Source organism: Hypanus sabinus, chromosome 3 (genome assembly GCF_030144855.1).
Source record: "Hypanus sabinus isolate sHypSab1 chromosome 3, sHypSab1.hap1, whole genome shotgun sequence".
Taxonomy (NCBI): domain Eukaryota; kingdom Metazoa; phylum Chordata; class Chondrichthyes; order Myliobatiformes; family Dasyatidae; genus Hypanus; species Hypanus sabinus.
Genome location: NC_082708.1, coordinates 43634023 through 43660131, shown reverse-complemented (window position 1 = coordinate 43660131; position 26109 = coordinate 43634023). Strand labels below are relative to the sequence as shown.

General features: G+C 41.9%; 1 protein-coding gene and 1 long non-coding RNA gene across 8 annotated transcripts in view; one reads left to right on the top strand and one right to left on the bottom strand.

The window, feature by feature from the left end:
- Positions 1–15887, top strand: part of tnfrsf19 (tumor necrosis factor receptor superfamily, member 19) — a 94149-nt gene extending 78262 nt beyond the window's left edge. For 5 of the 6 annotated variants that reach the window (XM_059964189.1, XM_059964192.1, XM_059964194.1 and 2 more), the window contains exons 6-10: positions 2092–2256; positions 5906–6031; positions 8067–8169; positions 9262–9682; positions 14814–15887. In XM_059964189.1, the coding sequence (XP_059820172.1) occupies positions 2092–2256; positions 5906–6031; positions 8067–8169; positions 9262–9682; positions 14814–14825 (827 nt within the window). In that variant the 3' untranslated portion in view covers positions 14826–15887. The remainder of the gene's footprint in view (positions 1–2091; positions 2257–5905; positions 6032–8066; positions 8170–9261; positions 9683–14813) is intronic. The other variant, XM_059964191.1, reaches the window with a different exon arrangement.
- Positions 1188–21337, bottom strand: LOC132391259 (uncharacterized). 2 transcript variants are annotated; one of them, XR_009511143.1, is made up of 3 exons: positions 21292–21337; positions 10096–10188; positions 1188–1820 (listed from the first exon to the last, which is right to left on the bottom strand). It is a non-coding gene; the product is annotated as an uncharacterized LOC132391259 (long non-coding RNA). The 2 variants fall into 2 exon arrangements; XR_009511144.1 differs by having other exon boundaries at positions 10142–10188; positions 21292–21312.
- Positions 21338–26109: the final 4772 nt, after the last annotated feature.

Here is a 26109-nt window from a genome sequence, read left to right as displayed (position 1 = left end):
AGGATTAAATTGGGGGATTGCTGGGTGGCACAGTTCAAAGGGCTCAAAGGATCTACTCTTGCTGTATCTCAATAAATAAAAATATTTAGCAATACAGTGCAGAGTATGTCCTTTCTGCCCTTCGAGCAACATTGGCCCAACACTGATTAACCCTAACTTAATCATGGGACAATTAGCCAACCTGGTACGTCTTTGGACGGTGGGAGGAAATCCAAGTAGCAGGGAAAATGCATGTATTCCATGGGAAGGATGTACAGAGACTCCTTATAAGAACAGTGCTGGAACTGAACTCAGAGCTGCGGTATACACTGAGCTGTAGTAGCGTTGTGCTAACTGCTAAGCTACCATGGCACCCCGCCTTCCCTATAAACTCGGTGATCTTCTGAAACAATATAACCTAAGAATTACCTCAGGACCAAAATTAGATATGTAAAGTCTTTTGCAAACATTCAGATTTCTAAACTTTCATACAAAGTTTTACTAAATGATTGACGGAGATCCTTCTTTGTTGTGGTGTTTGAGAATGTTTCATGTGTTCAATATCTCTAGTGAAACTGTAATTCCCACCCCATAAAGATCATTTCATGGCATTTTAAGAAGCTGAGAAAACAAGTAGAGACTTGACATTGACATAGTGTTGAACTTGCCAGGGAAACAGTTAAAAGATTAACAGTGCCTCATCAGCTCCAGCCTAAGTCAATATTTGTAAGTATTAACTGCTTGCTCCTAAACTTTAACAGTGTTACAATGACATTAACCAGTAAGCTGCTGGTCAAGTGATAGCTTTCTTGATTCTGAGTCAGGAGGTTATAGTCCCACATCAACTCGGGAACTTAAATCCAGGGACTCTGTGGTGTAGAACCTCTCAGTAATGTTGTCTTACAGATGAACCAAGACACTGCCCTATCAGGAGCCCCTAATATAAATACCAAGACATGGTTTTGTAGAAAAGCAAGGGCATTATTTCCATCAATAACAACAGAAAATGCTGGGAATCTTGTATGTTAACTAACGTACTGAATATTAACACAGAATGAGAAAAGCAGAGTTAATGTTTCATGTTGACGGAACTAGGAAAATATAGTAATCCAATGATTTAAATTGCAGAGAGGAGAATGGGAAAAACAGCCGTGTATTTTCTGCGATAGGAATAGATACCAATCAAGGCTCTAATACGGATGGTAACTGAAGTGCTTGCAATTATAAATGACCTGTCAGGAGATGAATGAGGCCATGAGAGAGAGGAAAATTAAAAGCAGTGGTGGAAATGTGAGGTAGTGGATTCAGGAAAGCTAAAATAAAAGGGAATACTGGAAATACCAAACTGCAATGGCTGGCTATATGAAAATTAAAGTATGCTTGAGATACAGCATCTGACCTGAACAGACATGTTATTGTGATTGGGAACCCAAGTGTGAATGAATAATTTCAGACATTCCCTTTGATCTTTCCTGCTTGCTCCATTCTCGGAAACAGTGCATTGGCCATAGTTCAGCTTCCACGGTTTCTCACTCCACAGATCCTGTCTTACCTGCTCATCTTTTATTTCTGATTTCCAACATCTACAGATTTTATTGCTTTTCATTTATCTTTTGTGACCTGACCAATATATTTATATCTCAGTCGAGTTAAAAGACATACCATCCTGTCATTGTCATGTCTCAAGTTTGCTGTGCAGAGTTCCAGTACGTCCAGCATTTTACATTTTCTTTCTGATTTCCAGTATCTGCAACCCTTTGCTTTTCATATTTCTGTCTGTGAGAATTTCTTTGTGCATACCAGCTGTCAGGTTTCCAGCACTGCAAGAGCGACTATGAAATCTGAAGTAAAAGTAGAAAATATTGGTTACAGCTAATCAGGCAGAATGTGTGGATAGATAAATAGAGTTATATTACAAATCTGATGAAGGGTCACTGACTCACTTTCTACATTGTTGCCCAATTTAATTGCTTTGGCCCTGAGTAGAAGAATTGCTTCATTCTCTATAGTTCAGAATACAAATCAGAATGGGTGTGATTCATGGCTGAAGTGCGGGGTTCAAAATTGTTGAGGTCATTCCTGACAATAATTTCCATTTACTTTTGCTTTTAGGTAGTGCTAGAGTGAACCTGGTGAAAATCTCATCAACGTCCTCCAGTCCTCGGGACACAGCATTGGCTGCAGTTATCTGCAGTGCGTTGGCTATGGTCCTGCTCGCTCTCCTTATCCTCTGCATCATCTACTGCAAGAAACAATTTATGGAGAAGAATCCCAACTGTAAGTTTCTGACGTAAAATGACCCTCTATAAATGTATGGCCTGATGGGGAATGGGGTTCTGCAAATCAGAAACGAGAGCTAATTCCTGAGTAAAATGCTGAAGGAACTCAGCGGATCAGGCAGCAACAATGGAGGGAATAAACAGCGGACATCTCGGGCCGAGACCCTTCACCGGCACCGGGAAGGAAAGGAGAAGAGCAAGAATAAGAAGCTGGGGCAAGAGAAAGGAGTACAAGCAGACGGGTGAAAAGTGATCTCAAATGAGAGAGAAAATGGGTGGGTGGGGGAGGGAGAATGAAATGAGAAGCTGGGAAGTGATATGTAGAAGGGGTAAAGGGTTGAGGGGAGAGTGGACCATGGGAGAAAGGAAAGGAGGAGGTGTGTCAGAGGGAGGTGATGGACAGCTGAAGAGAATGGTAGGATAACTCTTCATGGCTAAAGTTGATAGAACGCCCTTGTGTCAAATACAAGGATGAATACTGCTACTTTTTAATGAATATTGAATCCTGCTACTAATTCTGAAAGAACTGAATTCTGTAATGTATCATTATAGTCAAATAGACTGCACATCAATGTGATTGGCTAAGCGATAACATGCAGGAAAGCAAAGGGTAAGTTGGCTGCTGATGATCATTTGGAAGCTGCTCTCCAGTTGAAATTTACCTCACCTTTTTACCCCAAACATATGGAACATTCTAGATATATTCTGCAAATGCAACACATAATGGCGCAGGAACAGGCCCTTCAGCCCACAATGTCTGTGCTGACCACTTTGCCCAATTTAAACTCAGTCCATCTGGCTGCACATGGCCTGTATCCCTTCATTCCCTACCTGTTCATGCGTTTGTCTAGATGCCTCTTAACTGTTGCTCGACCTTACCTAAGATTCAGGGTAACTCAACAGCGGCAAGGTTTGTAAAACTACAGTTACATTGTCCCATTAGTTGTGGTCCAAATGTCAAGGTACATGATTAAGTGAAATAAGAATGGCCGCTGCCAAAAGATGCCAACAACATCAAAATGACAACCCATGCAAAGTTAGTTTGATGAGCTTTTTGCCATGTAGAAGAGTAGTGTGAACTGCCTTAACGACTATCATCCAGTATCAATCACATCTGTAGTGATGGAATGCTTTTGAGAGGTTGGTCATGGCTAGAATCAACTCCTGTCTCAGCAAGGACCTGGACCCAGCGCAATTTGCCTATCGCCACAATAAGTCTACAATGGACACAACCTCAATGGCCCTTCACATGGCCCTAGGTCACATGTAGAATACAAACACCTATTTTACGATGCTGTTCGTCAACTATAGATCAGGGTATAACACCATCATTCCCACAGTCCTGATCAATAAGCAACAGAATCTGGGCCTCTGTACCTCCCTCTGCAACTGGATCCTTGTCTTCTTAACTGCAAGACCACATTCTGCAGATTGTTAATAATATCACCTCCTCGCTGACAATCGACACTGTCACACCTCAGGGATGTGTGCTTAGCCCACTGCTCTACTCTCTCTGTACCTATGACTGTGTGCTAGGTATAGCCCAAGTGCCATCTATAAATTTGCTGATGACACAACCATTGTTGGTAGAATCTTAGATGGAGGTGAGAGGGCGTACAGGATCGAGATATTCCAGTTAGTTGAGTGTCGCAGCAACAACCTTGAACTCTACATCAGTAAGGTGAAAGAGCTGATTGTGGAGTTCAGGAAGGGTAAGATGAGGGGACACAAACTAATCCTCAGAGAGCAATCTGAAGTGGAGAGAGTGAGCAGTTTCAAGTTCTGGGTGTCAAAATCTCTGAGGATCTAACCTGGTCCCAACATGTCAATGCAGCTATAAAGAAGGCAAGACAGTGGCTGTATTTCATTAAGAGCTTGAGGAGATTTTGTTTGTCACCTGAAACACTACTGTGGAGAGCATTCTGACAGGCTGTATCACTGTCTGGTATGGGGGGGGGGAGATGGGGGGGCTACTGGGCAGGACCGAATGAAGCTGCAGAATGTAGTAAAATTAGTCTACTGCATCTTGGGTTCTAGCCTCTGTAAGACATCTTCAAGAATTGGTGCCTCAGAAAGGCGGTGCTCATTATTAACGACCGCCATCACCCAGGACATGCCCTCTTCTCATTGTTACCATCAGCAAAGAGGCATAGAGACTTGAAGGCACAAACTCAGCGATTCAGTAACAGCTTACTCCCCTCTGCCATCCGATTCCTCAATGGACACTGAACACATGAACACAACCTCACTTTCTAATATTTCTGTTTTTGCACTATTTTTAATTTAATATGCATGTATGCTTACTGTAATTGATCTGCTTATTTTTCTCTGTATTATGTATTTTATTGAACTGCTGCTGCTAAGTCAACACATTTCATGACATATGCTGGTGATAGTAAACCTGATTCTGATTCTGTAGTGGTTTTCACTGGCTAAAGCATTGCAAAGCAATGCTGTAACAAGAGGTGTGAAGGTGTGATTAGTACAATTTTCCTGTACAGACATATCTAAAAGGAGCAAGTAGTCAGTCATCAGCTGAATATGCTCCTATCCATCTAGTCCTCAGGGTTCTATAATGTCATTATGACTTTAATACATTGGTGTAGTTAAATTATCTTATTGCAAATGGATGAAATGGAAAATATATTTTGCTTCCCGGTCTTTCATTCAGCCAAAGAGTTAACAGCCCTTTCCCAACAGAGAGAAAAATAGAACCTCTTCTCATTACACTGACATCTACAATTGGATTTAAAACTAACCATAAGCAGCCACTAATTTCAAGTACAAAGATGCAGACCACACATAGAAAGCAGCTTTATTATATCACTTCAGAATATGTTGTGAAATTTAAAGCTTGATCTGGGAGGCAGATGACCTGTCTAACATAGTGATTGAATCCAGGCCTGGTGGAAAGGACTCTTAAACTTTTTTTAAAAAGTGTTTGTCATGAAGAAGGAATGTTTTCAATTATATTATATTAAGCCTGTCTCTGTGTCTGAACAAAGTTCTCAGTGAAGTGACCAATTTCAAATTATCAGCTGTGTTCAGTGGGCTGATACATATGGCATTGATATGCAGAAAAGTTTGCAAAGAAATGCTGTCTGTATTTAGCTTGAGAATTCATTTACAAATAATTGAAGTGTGCTAGGTTTTAGATGTTCTGAGAATGTTGGTTTTTGAGCTGGTTGTTCTTAATTGATTCATTGATAAACTCCTGCAAAATATAATGTCCTTGATCTCATTTGTAATACCCCAGGGTTGGATTAAGACAACCATCTACATATTATTAGTGTATCCTTTACACAGAGATCTTATCTGCAATGCTAATATGAGCACAGAATCTGAAATGTTTCTAATTTCTAGTGCCTGGTAAATACTGGGCTTTTCTTAAAAAACATTAGTACCCTCTGATATGCTAATTATTTTTGAAAAGAAAAGATTAAAACAGCTCCAGTCATGCAAGAATATTTGTAGTTTGAACCATTGTTTATCTCAAAAAAACTTCTGTTAACGTGGGTGTAGAAAAACGGATGTAGAAAAACCAATGTCACCGATACAACCAGTACCTGTGCTGGGAAGGAGGGTGTGGCTACTGAAACAGTATGTTGAGAATTACTGAGATCTGCATCTTTTTATTTTGCTATTAGGGTCAATGAGGCTACAGGATGCTCAGTTCAACAGAGCTGAACTATCTTCACTTGACAGGCAAAGGATTAATCTGAATCCACAACGAGCTTGTGCCTACTGTCAGCAAAGTCCAGCACAGACCTGTGGTAAGTGTGAGGGAAGATGCCCAAAGGGCTGTGTTTCAGGGTACACTGGCACCTCCATTGCAGTGGTTTCCCCTTAATTATACCTCTTTACTGTTTAAAACCACAGTCACTTTTTATGTGCAATTTAAGAGGAATGCAAAGATAATGAAGTTGTTGCCTATGGTGGGAGAGTCTAAGACCAGCGGGCACAGCCAGAATAGAGGAGCATCCTTTTAGAATGATGAGGAGGAATTTCTTCAGCCAGAGAGTAGTGAATCTGTGGAATTCTTTGCCACAGGCAGCTGTGAAGGTCAAAACTTTATGAATATTTAAGGCAGAGGTTGATAGATTCTTGATTGGTCAGGGCATGAAGAAGTACAGGGAGAAGGCAGGAGATTGGGGCTGAGAGGAAAATTGGATCAGCCATGACGAAATGGTGGAGCTGACTTAATGGGTCAAATGGCCTAATTCTGCTCCTATATCATATGGTCTTATAATAAGATTGCAAGCAAGACAACTGAAATTAGTTTTCGTGCATCAGTCATGATTGTCTTCTTTCTATTCATTTCAATTTGATGGAAAATCCTAACAAATTTAAGTAATATCTTTAATGCAATTATGCTTGTCCAAAGTTAAACGCACATTCTTTAGTGATAACTTGACAAAACATAATGCACCTTTCAATCATCGGCTCAGTTGCACATCCTAAAAATATATCAAAATTAGATTTTTCCTTTGTATTTTACCTTAAAATGAAAGACAGTCCACGTACTGTGACTGCTTACAGATGAGCAGTCTCTGCAGTTTTATGCTTCTGGCTAAAGAAGTCCGCCTAACAGAGCATAATTTTTGCGTCTCTGAGGGATTATGTAAAATACGGAGACTGAGTCATCTACGTGGATTCTTACAACTCTGAGGAACTAAATTAGTTTACGTTGAAACATCAAAGCACACAGTGGAATGCATTGTTTGCATCAATGACCAACACAGTCTAGGGAGGTGTCGGGGCAGCCCATGGGTATTGCCCTGCTTCTGGTGCCATCAAAGCAGCCCCAAAATTTACTAATCCTTACACCTTTAGAATGTGGGAGGTAGCTGGAGCAACGGAGGAAATCCACACGGTCATGGAGAAAGTACACAAACTTCTTACAGAGTGGCGGCCATCAAACGGTGGCTGTAAAGCATTACGCAACCACCATGTTGCTGTGCCACTCCTATTCAAAGAGGAAATACAAAAGAACTGATTTCAGTGAGGCACTAAGTATATAACAAGAGGGAAATAAAGAAGCAGAGACTTTAGATATAGAAGCAAGAAATGGAAAAGGATTTAATATCATGGTTGTTACTGTGCAAGCATGCTCTGGTGGTAGCTGTGAGATGGCAGAATGCATAACTTAATTCTTTATATAGATTGGGATGAGTAACTAGCTAGCTTGTGTCAGATGATTTTTGTGAGCACAGTAAGAACAGTTTTTGGGATAGTTTCCTGGAAGAGTATGTCATTGAATCAGCTTTGGGCCTGGCTGGATTAGACAATGAAACAATTGTGAGTCATGTTTAGTTTGTAGCATAAAAGTCATCTAATTGTTATATAATAATGTTCAAACTGGTTTATGGGAGAGGGAAGTATCTAGATTTGTATCAATTGGATTCCATGTAATGAAACAGAGATAGCCCAAAGGCCATTGCAGCCTAGTGCATCTGTTAATGGATAGAATTATCTGAATGTTAGATGGAGATGATCAAAAAATAACGTACAGTACCGAGCCAGTTCATAATCCAGAGAGGCAGGAGTCTGAGTGCCAGAAAAAAGCTAAAGATACAAGATGAAACTACAAGGAAAAGCTAGCGTGGATCCTGGGAAAGATACAAAGACAAAAATATGAGGAGTATGAGGGCGGAACATGAGGAGTAAAGAGAATCAGCACAGTATTCTTTAGAATTCTTTTAAGAAGGTGAACAAGAACGTTGTAAGCCCCCAAAGTGGACAGCATGGAGGCTGTTGTCTCCGCTTCGATTCATTTCCTCCCTGCAGTCACTGGACTTTTTCTTTCAGGTCCTGTTCACTTGGTTCCAGCTTGCTGCTTTGATGACACCTGCAGTCTGGAGTACAGTAGCGAAAGCTCCTTCCCTCCAAGTGCGTCGGAGCATCTTAAAAGGTAAATGCAGGAAGTACCTCATGTCCAACAGCAAACTGCTTTACTTGCTCTCACACAGTTCACCACGGCAACAATTAACAGCTTTTACAGTGCTAACTGGTTAATCTCATTAGTTCATGGCTTAGAGCAGGGGTTCTCAACCCTTTTTATGCCATGGACCCCTGGTTAGGGATCCTGACTTTGAGTCTTAGTGCTTTCACCCTGTGTTGTTGTGTTACTAGTATATGGAAAACCTACCTTCAATCCATAGAGTGCCATGTTGCCTCCCATTTTAATTCAGCATCATACAGCAATGTAATTAGTTGTCTTTGACACCCTACACTTTTATAAGAAGGCCACATCAGCTTGAGTCCCAGCTTCCATCAGGGTGTGTTGTAGTGTACAAGCCTCAATGTCGAAGCCTACAGCTATAGAATGGCTTTCTCTTTGTCTATCAGCATAAAGAGACCTAACAGGCACTTCATACTGGCATGTCTTGACGTTGCTTTTTCATCATTTCCAGTCTCTGGCTGCCATCATGCAGGGAGAATACTTGCATCTTCCCCTATTCTTCAAGCATTTCTGCCTGCTAATCCTGCCACTTAATACCGTGCCAAAGCAAGTTACCCTGCCAGAAGAAGTAAAATTATAAACAGGAAAGAAAAATAATTTTTCTCTGTCTAACTGTCCCATGAATAAATCAACAGGTTGACCTTTTAAACTCATCCCAAAGGCAATTCTGCCCTCACCCTAACAGAAATATTCCCTTTCCCCAATCTATCTGTCTCCCAGTTTTACAGTAACCCAATCTATTTCCTTTCTTTTCAAGTGATGACAGAGGATCTTCCATCTGAGATGTTGCTCTGTTTGTCTTTCCACAGCTGCTGCCTGACCTGCTAAGTGTTTCTCCACTTTCTGCTTCTACTTACAATTTCCAGAATGTGCAGTTATTAAATTTTCATTTACTGTTGCACAATATATTGTATTTTACTCAACCAAAAAGCCTATTTCATCACAAGATACTTGATGCCCTGCACTGTTGAGTCACTGGTTTACCGGCTAGTCTTTATCGACCGCCCTCGCCAACTGTAACGCGCTTTCTGTCTCACTCAGGAACAAGGACTTTGGTCGCGATGTACTGCCTTCTCTCCTTGACATCTTTACACCCTCTTTTGATAGTGATGTCTCAGAAGCTTGGCCTTTAATGCGAGATTCCAACTGTAGCCACAGCGGTTCATCTTGTGAGTCTCTGCACCCCTCAGACGTTGAAACTTCTCCCGAACACATTACTGCCTGGAGCCCAAACTTAGAAGCCCCGATAATCCGGCCTTCAGATAAATGTCCAAAGGAAGGGGATCCACCTGAGTCGCTTTGTCTGCAGTCCTTTCCAGTTGAGACAGGAGAAGCTAATATAGAGGGCAAAAAGCAAGAAGGTTCTGAACATCTCGAAGATCTCCCAACAGCAAACTATGGAGGCGAAGAGCAGAACCAAATGCAGTGCAGTGTGAAGCAAGATCCAAAGGAAGACAGAGGGGTAAGGCATAGTGATCAGTTGAATGTCACCTATGATTCATTTAAATCTTAGTGTTTTTATCATCTATATAATAATAACATCAATCAAACATCAGTAAATTTGGAAATTTATGACTTCACAATACAGTACTCACTTATTGGTAATTTGTTATGCTAAGGAGAGGCTAAACAGATTGGGTCTGCCATTTAGAATAAGAATCTTATTGAAACACAAAAGTTCTTAAGGGTTCATAGCAGGATAGGAATCAAGGTGTTTACAATAGTGGTAGAATCCTGAATGAAGTGACGTTGTTTACAGATAGATTTCAGCACAAGTAAATTATTAAAGCTCATGGAATGAAGAAAGTCATGGCCAATTGGTCAACACTTATTGAAGCAGTATTGCTGAGGGTGTACTGACAAATTGTCACTTACTTGAAAATTTCACAATACAATTATTCCTGCATTGCTGGCTGCTTACTTTTTGTGTCAATAGATCTTCAGGTCATCTTGGCCTGTTGTGTTTTACTGATGGAGAAAGAAATGAAATCAGAAGGAGCACACACGACTCAGTTAGACAAGCAGCATCTATGAAGGGGAGTAAACAGTCAACGTTTCAGGATGAAACTCTTCATCAGGATGTGATGAAGGGTCTCAGCCCAAAATGTCAACTGTATCCTCCTCCATAGAAACTGCCTGACTTGCTGAGTTCCTCCAGCATTTTGTGTTCCGTTGCTCAGGATTTCCTGCATCTGCAGAATCTCTTATGTTTATGAGATCAGAAGGAGATAAATTTGGATTTTCCAAAAGTTTAACCTTTGGATCACCAGGGATTAAAGTATATGTCGCAATAGGAGAGGCAACTGCTACAATCAAAATGATGATGAACTATATGGATATTTTTGACAGAGAAAGAGTGACAATGTGAAACAGCAACTGGTGATGTCTCTTATGGGTGGAAAATGGTAAAAATGGAAGCTGCCAGTTTAAATCTAAAATTAATAGCCTACATTTTCTGTAAAAGGAAGCACAGACATTGCCCTTACCACAACCTGAGCACAGGGAATCCATGAGTTAAAACACCAGAAATAGACAGATGCCTGCTCCCTTCTTACCACATTCCCATATCTACATGCACAGATAGACAACAGTCAGGTGGAAAATTTCATCAAACTTTATGCTGATTGACTTAATCCAAACAGAAAAATAATATTGTTTTAATTATATATTTAATTTGTAAAAATAAAAAAAGCCCAGCAGATTTGTCAATATGATTATGAGTGACACTTAAATAAATAGGATCAATACAGATTTCAAAACTTATTTAAGCATACAGAGTTGTGTTTATATTTGATCTATGTACCCCAGTATTGGTTATCATGTTACCAACCAAATAATTCTTCTAATAGTACTTGACAGGTTGGAGCTTGATTATTGTTTCTAACCTGGAGGAAATCTCTGCCCTGATCTGAAAGACACGGAATTCTAGGAGAGTTCTAAAGTCTGTATCGGATTTATTAAAGTGAAATTTGGGATCTGTTTATTATGAAATAATGAGTGGTGTATTTTATTCCAAAACTCAAGACTTCTCATTTAATTATTATTGCAAGGTGCACGTTTAAACAAATCATTTTATTTTGATCACAAACAAGAGAAAATCTGCAGATGCTGGAAATCCGAGCAACACACGCAAAATGCTGGAGGTACTCAGCAGGCCAGGCAGTATATATGGAAAAGAGTGCAGCTGATGTTTCGGGCTGAGACCCTTCAGCAGGATCCTTCGTTTTATTTTGAGGCAGAATTAGTTGAATTATGTGAATATATTTTCAGGTCCTTTGAAGCAACAGAGCGTTTTTTAAAGTTTGTTTTGCAGGATAAGGGCATTGCAGGCAAGCTTAGCAATTATTACCCATCTCTCATTGTCCTTGAGAAGTTGGTGAACCAATGAAGATTATGAGAGACAGAGAACATAGACTGACAGTATCTTTTTCTCCCCAATGTGGAAATATCAAATACCAGATGGAATGCTTTATGATGAGGGGGGGGGGGTTGTAATGACAAAGGAGGTGTGAGCTGCAGATGACTTAAACCTGAGGTGGTGGGTAGCGGGAATGCACTGTCGAGGGTGGTAGTAGAGGCTGACACACAAGACTTTAAGGAGACATTTGGATGGGCAGAGGAATGTGAGGAAAATGGAAGAACTCTGTGTAAGCAGAAGAGATTAGTTGTTCATTTGAGTACTAATTTAGCTCGGCGCAACATTGGAGTCAAAGGGTTTGTGCCTGTGCTCTACGATTTTATGTTCATTGTAGTCTTCTGACTAAGGAAGCCTTGTAGAAATGCTAGACAACTAAGATTTTGACCTCTGAAACCCCCCCCCCCCCCAAACAACTGCAGTCACTTTCTTTGTGCAGGATGTGACTCCAATCATTGAAGCATTTCCCTGCGGATTCTTATTTCTTATTTTCACTGTGGACGTCCAGTCCCTATATACTTCCATCCCCCACCAAGATGGTCTCGAAGCTCTTCACTTTTTTTTGGATTCCAGACCTAACCAAATCCCCTCTACCACCACTCTCCTCCGTCTAGCGGAATTAGTTCTTACTCTCAATAATTCCTCCTTTGGCTCCTCCCACTTCCTCCAAACCAAGGGTGTAGCCATGGACACCCGTATGGGTCCCAGTTACGCCTGCCTTTTTGTTGGCTTTGTGGAACAGTCCATGTTCCAAGTCTATACCGGTATCCATCCCCCTCTTTTCCTTCGCTACATCGACGACTGCATTGGTGCTGCCTCTTGCACACATGCTGAGCTCGTTGACTTCATTAACTTTGCCTCCAACTTTCACCCTGCACTCAAATTTACCTGGTCCATTTCTGACACCTCCCTCCCCTTTCTAGATCTTTCTGTCTCCATCTCTGGAGACGGCTTATCTACTGATATCTACTATAAGCCTACAGACTCTCACAGCTACCTGGACTGTTCCTCTTCCCACCCTGTCTCTTGCAAAAAGGCTATCCCCTTCTCACAATTCCTCCATCTCCACCGCATCTGCTCTCAGGATGAGGCTTTTCATTCCAGGACAAAGGAGATGTCTTCCTTTTTTAAACAAAGGGGCTTCCCTTCGTCCACCATCAACTCTGCTGTCAAACGCATCTCTCCTATTTCCTGCTCATCTGCCCTCACCCCATCCACCCGCCACCCTTCTTGGGATAGGATTCCTCTCATCCTCACCTACCATCCCACCAGCCTGCAGGTTCAACATATAATTCTCCGTAAATTCCGCCACATCCAACGGGATCCCACTACCAAACACATTTTCCCTCCCCCCTTTCTGCTTTTTGCAGGGATCGCTCCCTACGCGACTCCCTTGTCCACTCGTTCCCCCCCTCCCTCCCCATCCTTTCCCACCGATCTCCCTCCTGGCACTTATCCTTGTAAACGGAACAAGTGCTACACCTGCCCTTACACTTCCTCCCTCACCACCATTCAGGGCCCCAGACTGTCCTTCCAGGTGAGGCGACACTTCACCTGTGAGTCAGCTGGTGTGGTATACTGCGTCCGGTGCTCCCAGTGTGGCCTTTTATATATTGGTGAGACCCGACACAGACTGGGAGACCATTTCGCTGAACACCTACGCTCGGTCCGCCAGAAAAAGCAGGATCTCCCAGTGGCCACACATTTTAATTCCACATCCCATTCCCATTCTGATATGCCTATCCATGGCCTCCTCTATTGTCAAAATGAATCCAAACTCAGGTTGGAGGAACAACACCTTATATACCGGCTGGGTAGCCTCCAACCTGAAGGCATGAACATTGACTTCTCTAACTTCCGTTAATGCCCCTCCTCCCCTTCTTACCCCATCCCTGACATATTTAGTGGTTTGCCTGTTCTCCATCTCCCTCTGGTGCTCCCCCCACCTCCTTTCTTTCTCCTGAGGCCTCCCGTCCCATGATCCTTTCTCTTTCTCTAGCTCTGTATCACTTTCACCAATCACCTTTCCAGCTCTCAGCTTCATCCCACCCCCTCCGGTCTTCTCCTATCATTTTGCATTTCCCCCTCCCCCCACTACTTTCAAATCTCTTACTATCTTTCCTTTCAGTTAGTCCTGACGAAGGGTCTCGGCCTGAAATGTCGACAGTGCTTCTCCCTATCTATGCTGCCTGGCCTGCTGTGTTCCACCAGCATTTTGTGTGTGGTGTTGTTTGAATTTTCAGCATCTGCAGATTTTCTCGTCTTTGCCCTCTGGATATCAGTTGACTTTAGTTTTACCAAGACTCCTATTCGCCAAACCTTGCAAATAGTGTCTTGCTATCAGAGGCCATCACCTTACCCTCTCCTCTGTAATTGAGCTCATGGACAATGTTTGAACTGAAGTTCTTTATCAAGTCTGCGGTAAAGCAGTCCTGGAGAAACCCAAATCAGGCATTAGTGAACAGGTTATTGGTGAGGAGGTAGCATGGTCATTGACACCTTTCAGTGTGTCACTAGGTCTGTTGCAATTTCAGATTTATATATAGTTGGTGCACCAAGCTCTGTCTGGAAGTTTAGCCTGAAAAGTTGTCAGTTTTTTATCACATGATTTACTAATGACTATTCTTTATTACTGTGTTACCCATGGCTCCATTGTTAACACTCTTACTTCCAGGGGCTTAATTACAAATATATAAGATGACCTGGCATTCCTGTAGGTAGGGGACATCACTCTATCAGAGGTGCATCTTGCTGGACATCAGAGATTCCAGAGCCCAACATTGGAGCAAGAGTTGAAAGTTACTAATGTAGTTCTGCCCAGTATTGATCCCTTAACTAAGATCATTCAAAGCAAATTATCAGGAGTTTGTTGCTTGTGATTACCATGTTACTTGCACTTCAAATGTACGTAATCAATGCAACATAATATTAGTATGTATTGAATAACATATGAAAGACACCAAAGAAATATCTTTAATTATTTTGTTAGTATTCCCATGTACAAGTATTAGTTGTTGGTAACAAGAAAAAAATGGAGGGTGTTTATTAAAAATTCAATGAGGTCAATTAAGCGCACCACTGGAGTTGTTGAATAGTCTCATTTTTACACTTTGGATAATAATTTATTCATCTATATGTTTACTTATTTTTACTAGCGACTTAAACTTTCTATTTCCAGAACTCTTTGTAGAATATGACTTGATGTTGCCAGAGGAGCGTTGCAGTTTTCGTCCTTCTAAAGCTGAGGAATATCTCACCGGGGCACGAATCTCAGGGTATTGAGTTTTCCAGCTGAACAATGGCAAATCGTGTTTTCAGCACAGACAGAAACCACAACCTATTAAATATATGCTTCATTTTAAGCAACAATATACATTTCTGATTTACTATCAACTTTTTTTATGTGAACCATTTGGCACGTTGTTCAAAGCTTGCGGAAGGAATGTTTAAGACTGCAAAGGTGACGATAAAATACTGTCAAAACATCTTTGTGCTCAGGCTGCTAAAGGGTTTCTGAAGACAAGTGATGAGTGATCCACGGTTCAGACAGCAACCAGTGGGAATAGATTGCAGCATTAACCACTGTAGTCACTTACACTGCCTGCTGAGGATTATAGACAGTGTTCTTCCAATTGGTTTTGATTTATTAGGTATCCAGATATAAATCTTTGCTATTAAAGTTTTAGAAAATGCAGTTGTACACTTTAATGTTTTTTTTTAGAAAATTGCCACTGTACATTGTACAGAATATTTCTTAAGTATTAATATTCTCAAATGAAGAAGATAGCCATTCACATTGTTTTTCACGTCTGCTAGTGTGCTCTGAAGGAAATAATTCAGCAAAATAACTGGCATTAAGAATGATGTGTGTAATCTTCTTACTGAAGGAATCAAGATTGGTTGAGTAGCTGGTAGTGGACTATGTATTGGAAGATAGTGACTCTGAGTATTGGAAGATGGTGGGGATGGAATTGATTGATCTTTTACTCATTAGTGCATGCTGAGGGTGGCCAAAAGATGTCTGTTTCTCATGCAATGTTCCACTTCTTGTCAAAGGGTTGGAAAACTTTCAGTTGGAACATTTTACTTCAGAAATGATCATTCTGTTTATAAATGCAAGATGAACATTGGCATTCATAGATGAGATGTTAAAACTTGGTTAAAATAGTAGTTCAAATACTTCTGTGTAGAGTAGATTTCAAGGTATGTTTTTCAGCTAAGACTACAAACTCAATAAAATCATATATTTCAATTCTGTATTCCTAGTCTTTCTTTAAGCCAATGATGTATCCTAAATGAAGAGTTTCTATTGCATTATCCACAGCTTAGATACTTAAAAAAACAATCATTGTCTTGATGCTACGGTTTTCTGGAACAATCTTATCAACAGGAGTATTGTGATTGCCAACTTACAAAGGAAAGGTAAGCATAAATAACCAGAGTAGGCTCTGGAGAATCAGAACCAGAATCAGATTTAATATCGTTGGCATACATTGTGAAATTTGTCATTTTGCATTACAATATATGATCATTTTTAAATCTATCTTACATTAAGAAATATATATAAAAAAGGAGGGGGAGAATCTGTTGAGTGTGTGTCTTCAGGATCCTGTATCTCCTCCTCGATGGTAGCAATGAGATGAGGGCATGTCCTGGGTAACAGGGGTCCTTAATGACAGATGCTGTCTTTCTGAGGCATTGCCTTTTAAAGATGGCCTTGATACTGGGGAGGCTCGTGTCCTTGATGGAGTTGACTGAGTTTGCAACTCTCTGCAGCTTTTACACAGTCCTGGACAGTGGCCCTTCCATATCTGATGGTGATGCAACCAGTTAGAATGCTTTCCATAGTATATTTACAGAAAATTGCGAGTGTCTTTCGTGACAAGCCAAGTCTCCTCAGACTCCTAATGAAATATAGCTGCTGTTGTGCCTTCTTTGTATCTGCGTCAATAAAGATACCGACACCCAGGAACTCGAAACAACTCACCCTTCCTGAAGCCCACAATCAATTCCTTGGTTTTACTGATAGTGAGTGCAAGGTCATTATTCCAACAGCTCTCAACCAGCTGATCTATCTCACTTTGTACGCCTCCTTGTCACCATCTGAAATTCTGCCAATAGTTGTGTCAGCAGTAACTTTATAGACGGAAACCGAGATGGAGTTTGAGCTGAGCCTAGCCACACAGTTGTGGGTGTAGAGAATAGAGGGCTAGAGCGCTACATCCAAAATGGCAGAGGATAGCCATGTTTCCATGAAGCAAAGTACACAGCAGTCCCCAAGGTCCCTCAGGTACTACAATCTTGCTCAGAGGTCTTCAATTTTATTCTTGAAGTATGCTATTTTTTATTCTCAGTGAGGAGGAGATGTTACTTACGATCCATACTCACAGTGACCCTGTGAGGAAGTCAAGGGTCCAGTTGCAGAAGGAAGTACAGAGGCCCAGGTTTCCCAGCTCGTTGATTAGTACTGAGGGTATGATTGTGCTGAATGCTGAGCTATAATTAATAATTAGCAGCCTGAAGTAGGTATTGCTATTTTCAAGATGTTCCAAGGCCAAGGAGAGCCAGTGTAGAGCTATTGTGGCGGATTTATTTCCTTGCTTAGGCAGGAGTTGGCTCTGGCTATGACCAAACTCTCAAAACAATTCATCATAGTAGGTGTGAGTATAACTGGACGGTAATTGTTGAGTAAGTTCACCCTGCTCTTCCTGGCACTGGTATGATTGTCGCCATTTGAAGCAGTTGAGAACCTCCGACAGGAGCAGTGAGAGATTGTATTTGGTCAGCACAGGTCTTCAGGGCCCTGCCAGGTACATTATCAGGGCCTGATGCCTTGCAAAGGTTCATCCTCTTGAAAGATGTCGTAACATCAGCCTCCAGCGCAGAGATGCTGCAGGGATTCACAGAGGTTGGTTTATTCTCCTTCTTCAAAGTGTGTATAAAAGGCATTGAGCTCATCTGGGAGTGAAGCATCACAACCATTCATGATAGTAGGTTTCGCTTTCAGGGCCTTTAAACCCTGTCAGAACTGACGTGCATTGAATCTGTCACTAACTTCAAACAGAGTTGTTTTTGGCCCTTAAAATAGCCTCCCATAAGTTGTAGCTAGACAACTGGTATAGTTTTTGATTACCGGATTGGAATGCCACAGATCTTGCCCTCAGCAGACTACAAATCTCTTGGCTTATCCATGGCTTTTGGTTTGGTTATGTCTGGTATGTTTTGAAGGCGCACACTCATCAACACAAGTCTTAATTAATTGACAACTGTGGCATATTAAGACCCTAAGACAGCTCTCTGAATATTGTCCAGTCCATAGACTCAAAGTAGTCCTGTAAATACTTCTCCACTTCCCTTAAGCATACCTTCTTGGTCCTCACCACTGATTCAGCTGTCTTCAATCTCTGACTATACACTGGGAATGGAAGTACAGCCAGATGATCAGACTTTCCAAAGTGTGGCTGCAGGATGGCATAGTAACCATTCCTGATGGTGGATAACAGTGGGCAAGTGGGTTGGTTCCACAGATGATATTTTGCAGGCAGCTGTTCAAAGACTTCAAGCCGATCCGGTTGAAATCACCACAATGATATGGAAGACAACAGTGTGAGATGTTTCAGACCAATCAAGTGTGACAGTGGAAAAATGTGTACGGAACCGGAGGAGATAGAGGTACTTAATGAACACTTTGCTTCAGTATTCACTGCGGAAAAGGACCTTAGTGATTGTAGGGATGACATGCAGTGGACTGAAAAGCTTAAGCATGTAGATATAAAGGAAGAAGATGTGCTGGAGCTTTTGGAAAGCATCAAGTCGGATAATGCACCGGGACCAGACAGGATGTACCCCAGACAACTGTGGGAGATGAGGGAGGAGATTGCTGAGACTCTTATCAATGATCTTTGCATCATCAATGAGGACGGGAGAGGTTCCGGAAGATTGGAGGGTTGCGGATGTTGTTCCCTTATTCAAGAAAGGGAGTAGAGATAGCCCAGGAAATTATAGGCCAGTGAGTCTTACTTCAGTGGTTGGTAAGTTGATGGAGAAGATCCTGACAGGCAGGATTTATGAACATTTGGAGAGTCAGAACATGATTAGGAACAGTCAGCATAGCTTTGTCAAGGGCAGGTAGTGCCTTACGAGCCTGATTAAATTTTTTTGAGGACGTGACTAAACGCATTGATGAATGTGTATATGGATTTCAGCAAGGCATTTGGTAAGGTACCCCATGCAAAGCTTATTGAGAAAGTAAGGAGCCATGGGATCCAAGGGGACATTGCTTTGTGAATCCAGAATTGGCTTGCCTACAGAAATAAAGGAGTGGTTGTAGATGCATAGAAGTTGGTGATCAGTGGTGTGCCTCAGGGATCTGTTCCGGCAAAACCTTCTCTCCGTGATTTTTATAAATAACCTGGATGAGGAAGTGGAGGGATGGGTTAGTAAATTTGCTGATGACACAAAGGTTGGGGGTGTTGTGGATAGTGTGGAGGGCTGTCAGAGGTTACAGCGGGACATTGATAGGATGCAAAACTGGGCTGAGAAGTGACAGATGGAGTTCAACCCAGATAAGTGTTCATTTTGGTAGGTCAAGTATGATGGCAGAATATAGTATTAATGGTAAGACTCCTGGCAGTGTAGAGGATCAGAGAGATCTTGGGGTCTGAGTCCATAGGGCACTCAAAGCTTCTGCACAGGTTGACTCTGTGCTTAAGAAGGCATACGGTGCACTGGCCTTCATCAACCGTGGAACTGAGTTTAGGAGCCAAGAGGTAATGTTGCAGCTATATAGGACCCTACTAAGACGCCACTTGGAGTACTGTGCTCTGTTCTGGTTGCCTCACTACAGGAAGGATGTGGAAACCATAGAAAGGGTGCAGAAGAGATTTACAAGTATGTTGCCTGGTTTGGGGAGCTTGCCTTACGAGAATAGGTTGAGTGAACTTGATCTTTTCTCCTTGGAGTGACAGAGGAAGTGAGATGAACTGAGAAAGGTGTACAAGATAATGAGAGGCACTGATCATGTGGATAGTCAGAGGCTTTTTCCCAGGGCTGAAATGGCTAGAACGAGAGGGCGTAGTTTTAAAGTGCTTGGATGTAGGTACAGAGGAGATGTCGGGTAAGTTTTTTCACAGAGAGTGGTGAGTGTGTGAAATCGGCTGCCAGCAGCAGTGGTGGAGGTGGAAACAATAAGGTCTTTTAAGAGACTCCTTGATAGGTACATCAAGCTTAGAAAAATAGAGGGTTATGGGTAAGTGTAGGTAGTTCTAAGGTAAGGACATGTTCAGCACAGCTTTGTGGGCCGAAGAGCCTGTATTGTGCTGTAGGTTTTCTATGTTTCTATGACCAAGGAACTGAGCTTCTCCACTGCCTGCCTGACACTGGCCAGAGGTGGAATGAACACCACTACTAGGATGATGGCAGAAAACTACCTCAGCAGATAAAATGGATGACACAACCGCTAAACGTTTGAGGTGGGGTGAGCAGCACTGAGATAGAACTGCCGCACATGTGCACCATGATAAGTTAATCAAAGCATACTCCACCTCCTCGACCACTAACAGACTGAGCCGTCCCATCTTTGCAGAGAATGGAGAAGCCATTAGGCTACAGTGCTGCATCTGAAATGGCAGAGGATAGCCATGTTTCCATGAAACAAAGTATACAACAGTCTCTGATGTCCCTCTGGTACTGTAATCTTGCCCTAAGGTGTTCAATTTTATTTTGTGGAGACTGTACATTTATCTGCAGGATAGCCAGGAACAGGAATCTAAAGCCTCTATGTCTCAACTGTACCTGCAGACTGGCACAAGGTCTGGAGCCAAGCTGTCCGGGTGCAACTGAACGATGGAGAGTAGTGAGCATTGCCAATACTTCCATGACTTTGCCAATGATTGAAACTGGCCAGTCTGGCCATTAATTTGCTGGCTTGGATTTGTCCAATTTTTTTGTGAACTGTGCATACCCTGAGCAATTTTTCTTACATTTAGGTCAATGTCAGAATTGCAACTGAACTGAACGATACGAATAGAGGCTCAGCTAGTTCTGGAGTGCAGGTTTTCAGTATTATCGTGAGGTGATTGTCTGGTCCCACATCCTTTGTTGTGTCCAGTTGTCTGCAACTGGTCTCATCTACCAGCTGCCAACTTGTTCTCCTCCTCCTGCCTTATTCTGGCTTCTGCCCCCTTCCCTTCTAGTCCTGATGAAAGGTTTCAGACTGAAAGATTGACTGCTTGTTTCTCTCCATAGTCGCTGCCTGACCTTTTGAGTTCCTCCAGGATTTTCAGTGTGTTGCTCAAGATTTCCAGCACCTGTAGAATTCCTTGTGCCTCTCAGCTATTTATTTCACATGGAGTGAATTAAATTGCCTGGAGACTGACTTCTGTGATGCTGGATGAGGCTAAGGTGGATTCTCTATACACCTCCTCCAGCTGAACATACTTGCAAATGCTTTTAGCACATACATGCCAGACCTCACCATAATGGAGGATAGAGATATTGTTGAAGGCTCATCCTCCCATAATCTGGCTAGTTGATCACATCCATTTTCAAAAGACATGGTCAGAGTTTAAAGCCTAATCTATCATCTGAAAACCATCTATTCTATGGTGTTAATCCTCTTTAGCAAACAAGTAGTCTTTGAATGCTGCCTCACATACCTGTGTCCAGAGTTCCCTCCCGTCAAGTCCGAACCCACAAAGAAAGCTGAGGAAATCTGTTTCTTCTTTCAGTCCCAAGTCCATGTTATCCAGGGGTGGCTGAATGTTCCCAGCTGCTAAGTATGGCCTGTGACTCAGCAAGTTTGATATACAGTATTTCGTTAAAATACTTTCTTTTCAGCAGTTGTTGGCAAGGGATCAGTGAAATGGCTTGGTTCCACAGCTTGGAACTGTCATGTTCAGTCAAATACACAGCTCATCTGAATTGTACATTTGCAGTACAAAGGAAGCAGTATAGAAAGGAGAAAGAACGATCCAACCGTTCTATATCTGTATTAATATAGGACGGGAAACAGCGTTATCAAAACTATAGAATTCAGTTTACTTATTCAAGGTTATACGCAGAATTAGCATCCTCACCAGAAAAAAAAGTGCAAAAATTTTGACAATAAAATTGGCTTCATTACTGCTCTTGATGCAAAAAGTGCTTTTGAGTTCCAAAAGGGCATGTGTGGTTGCACACTATCTGGCTAATCACAGCAGGCATCCTGCGGGTGAGGATTTTTCTCAGACGAGGTATATAGGCCAGATCATGAAATGCAGTGGTGGTTTATCAATGGCTCTGCCATCTTGGCAGTCCGTACTTCACTCGACACTTTCTCTTAGACATGTCCTGGCAACAACAAAGGCCTAACCAGCAGCATTCAAAGGGATGATCAACTGTTTATAATAAAGCTACTGGCTGATTTCTACTGTCAGTTTCCACAATTCAATAAATGTTGGGTGCTTTCTACATACTTGTTTCAACTTGCAAAGTTGACAAGGAGTGGTGTGGTAAATCCCAAGCATTTTCTACAGGCATTAAGGATTCAGTAAAAACCAGCCGTTCACACTCAATGGTGCACGAGTGAGGCAAAATGAACAGATGCTATAGAACAGACCAAGAAGGAGAAGGTGGAAAGGCTCACAGAAAGAGCCATGAATGCCCAGAGTTGGGCTGTGGTGAGAGGAGAGAGAAAAACACAAAGCCTACTGAAAGAGGACTCCTGCAGCCATAGAAACATAGAAAACCTGACATAGAAACATAGAAAACCTTCAGCTCACAATGCTGTGCCAAACATGTACTTTCTTTAGAAATTACCTACAATTACCCATAGCCCTCTATTTTTCTAAGCTCCATGTACCTATCCAGGAGTCACTTAAAAGACCCTATTGTATCTGCCTCCACCACCATTGCCGGCAGCCCATTCCACCCCTGACATCTTCCCTGTACCTATCTCCAAGCACGTTAATACTGTGCCCTCTCTGTTAGCCACTTCAGCCCTGGGAAAAAGCCTCTGACTATCCACACGATCAATGCCTCTCATCATCTTATACACCTTGATCAGGTCACATCTCATCTTCCACCGCTCCAAGGAGAAAAGGCCAAGTTCACTCAGTCTATTCTCATAAGGCATGCTCCCTAATCCAGGCAACATCCTTGTAAATCTCCTCAGCACTCTTTCTATGGTTTCCACATTCTTCCTGTAGTGAGGCAGCCAGTACTCCAATTGAGGTCTGACCAGGGTCCCATATAGTTGTAACATTAATTCTCAGCTCTTGAACTCAATTCCACAATTGATGAAGGCTAATGCACTGTATGCCTTCTTAACCACAGAGTCAACCTGCACAGCAGCTTTGAGTGTCCTATGGACTCGGACCCCAAGATCCCTTTGATTCTCCACACTGCCAAGAGCCTTGCCATTAATACTATATTCTGCCATCGTATTTGACCTACCAAAATGAACCACTTCACACTTATCTGGGTTGAACACCATCTGCCACTTTTCAGCCCAGTTTTTCATCCAATCAATGTCCCACTGTAACCTCTGAAAGCCCTCAACACTATTCACAACACCCCCAACCTTTATGTCATCAGCAAATTTACTAACCCATCCCTCCACTTCTTCATCCAGATTAAAGCTTTTTTTTACCAACAACAGTGAATGTTTCTGAGGCACACATTCCTGTCCTTGGGGGGTTGATAGATACAATCATATTGACTCTTCCAGGGCGCTTCCTGTATGCACCATCACGCTGGAGAAGAAAGAGTGATGAGTTTTCATGAGGTTGGATAATGGATCTCTCATGACTGAACAGGTGTGAGAGTGAGAGAGAGAGCAAGGGGGAGGGTGCAAGAGTGAGGGAGAGGGTGCGAGAGCTGGGGTAGGGCGCAAGAGTGGGGGGATGGCGTGGGAGCGGGGGGGGGGAGGGAGAGCAGGAGGGAGACAGACTCTAAGCTTTACCAAGTGCAGCTGTGTGTTGATGTTGCAAAGATCTGAATTGAAGTCTGATGACTGACTTACTGAGTTTGGTGATGGGATGTAGTGAATGAGGAGTGGATGAAGTTAATGGTGCAGTCGGCAGGATGTGGTGCTCATAGACCTGTCATTAAATGTTCTGCATTCCCTCAAGTCAAGTTTATCACCATGTGCATATGCACAAGTAGATGTACAATAAAAGGTTTACTTGAAGCTGCAACTCAGGCACTTTGAGAATATAAATATACATGAAATATGCAAGACAGTGAAGAGGGAAAGGAAAGAATGTAAAAACTGAGAGACAGAGACAAGTCCATAGTGCTCCATTACTGAGGAGGGATTAGAGTTGTGCCGATCAGTTAAAGAACCTGAAGATTGTAAGAAAGCAGCTCCTCCTGAACCTAGTGGGGTGGGATTTCAGGCTTCTGCCCCTCCTGTCTGAAGGTAGCAGCATGAAGAATGGGAAACCTTGATGATAGCTGCCTTTATGAGGAAGAACCTCCTGTAGATGCTGTCAATGGTGAGTAGGGCTACGTCCTCTACTCCCTGCAGCTTCTTGCCCCGGAATTTCTGTACCAGGCTAAGATACAAACAGTCATCTTGTAACAATGCATCTGTAGAAGTTTGTGACAGTATTTGGAGACTTGCCAAATCTCTTTAAACTTTTAAGAAAGTGAAGGAGTTCTCACAGCCACTTCAAGAAGGACTCTCGTTGCTGGGCCCAGGATAATCACCCAAGATTTAAGTGTCCAGGAATTTGAAGCTGCTTATTTTCTCCACTTCTGAACCACCAATAATATCTGGTATGCGGTCTCCCAAATTCCCCGTTTCTGAAGTCAACAATTAGCTCCTTGGTCTTGTTGATGTTGAGCTTGAGGTTGTTATTGTGACATTAATCAACCATATGTTCCCCCTCACTCCTGTACACAGACTCATCAGCTCCTGTAATTTAGACAACAGTGGGTGTCGACAGTGAACTTGTAGTTTGCATTTCAGCTGTGTTTAGCCACACGGTTGTGGGTGTAATGAGAGTAGAGCAGGGGTCTAAGCATGCAGCCTTGAGGTGAACCCATGTTGGTGATCAGCAAGGAGAAGATCTTGTCATTGACCTCTAGAACACTGCAGGACTGTCCAAGAATTAAACTAACAAAGTATTTCATCAACTGAACAATTTACACAGAGCTTAAATAGTATTTCTATTTGTACTTACACCAGGTTGGTCACATGATATAATTCTTTAAGTAATGCCAACCAATACTTTGCAGTATCAAATTCTCAAACATCTTCCTATATTGCATCTATATTCTCAAAGGAACCCTCTGGGGTCAATCACTGCCATAATTTGTGTTCACCATGTTCTGTGCCTTACTCTGCAGTGCCTCCTGAAGTAAGAAGGTATCTCTCCATTTTTCTACTTCTTCCATCAAGACTTAGTTCAATGTCTGAATGATCCAATTGGTCCCATTCATCTGTTTTTTCCATATAACATTGCAAACGCTTCCTTTTGAACTAGTTATCCAGCTTCCTTTTGAAAGTTGTGATGTAATTTGCTCTCTCCACTTCTCGACTCACTGCAGATCATAACATCGCTATGAAATATTGTCCTCATCTAACTGTATGCTTTGTAACTCTAGAACCTAATCAAAGGGGAAAAAACACAGGAGCTGGGATATTTACCTGCTTGGTTTTTCTTTTTCTTTGGCAAGGCGGCCACATATGATGTGGTGTCGTAATGACATAATGTCACTCATGTAGTTCTTTCATATAATCCATAATAAATTATGTAAGTAAACAAAAAATGCTTAATGGAACAATATATTACTGAAATAATAAATCCAGTACACTAACCGCTGTTTCTTTTCATGGTTGCATTACATACTGTTGCTTCTGCCCGTTGAAACAGTATCCGTCTGTTAATAAACCTCAATTCAGAAAGTTCCTAATAAATACTTCCTTAATTTCATCTGCCTTCAGAGAACAAACACAGTTTCTCAAATCTTGAGAATCTCCTATCCACAAATACTGGAGACAACAGAAACCAACTGGAGATTATAAGTGTGCCCCATGAAAACTATCTGATGCAATGCAATCCTGTGTATTTTTTAAAATTGGAATTCATGTCACAATCACAATCGCATCATTGGCAGTATGTGAAACAGCAGAATTGATTATGGTTCGGTGCTAAGCATAAAACACAGGACAACACCATAATAGCAACCAACAATTAACAAGAGAATGGTACAAACAGCCATAAGTAATCACAATCAGCAGAACGGTCACATGCAAACATCATCATCAAACTGAAATAAATGTGAACATATCAACATAATAATTCAATAACTATTAGTAAAACAGGGAGAGCAGGAAAGATCATTTAACAGATGTTGTGCAGGGACAGTTAGGGTATTACACCTGGATGAGTTTTGTTAAGAAGATGGATAACTACAAGAAAGAAGCTTCAGAGATGGCATGTATTGAGGGCTGTGGAGAGACTTTGTCAAGTGGTGCAAGCTGAATC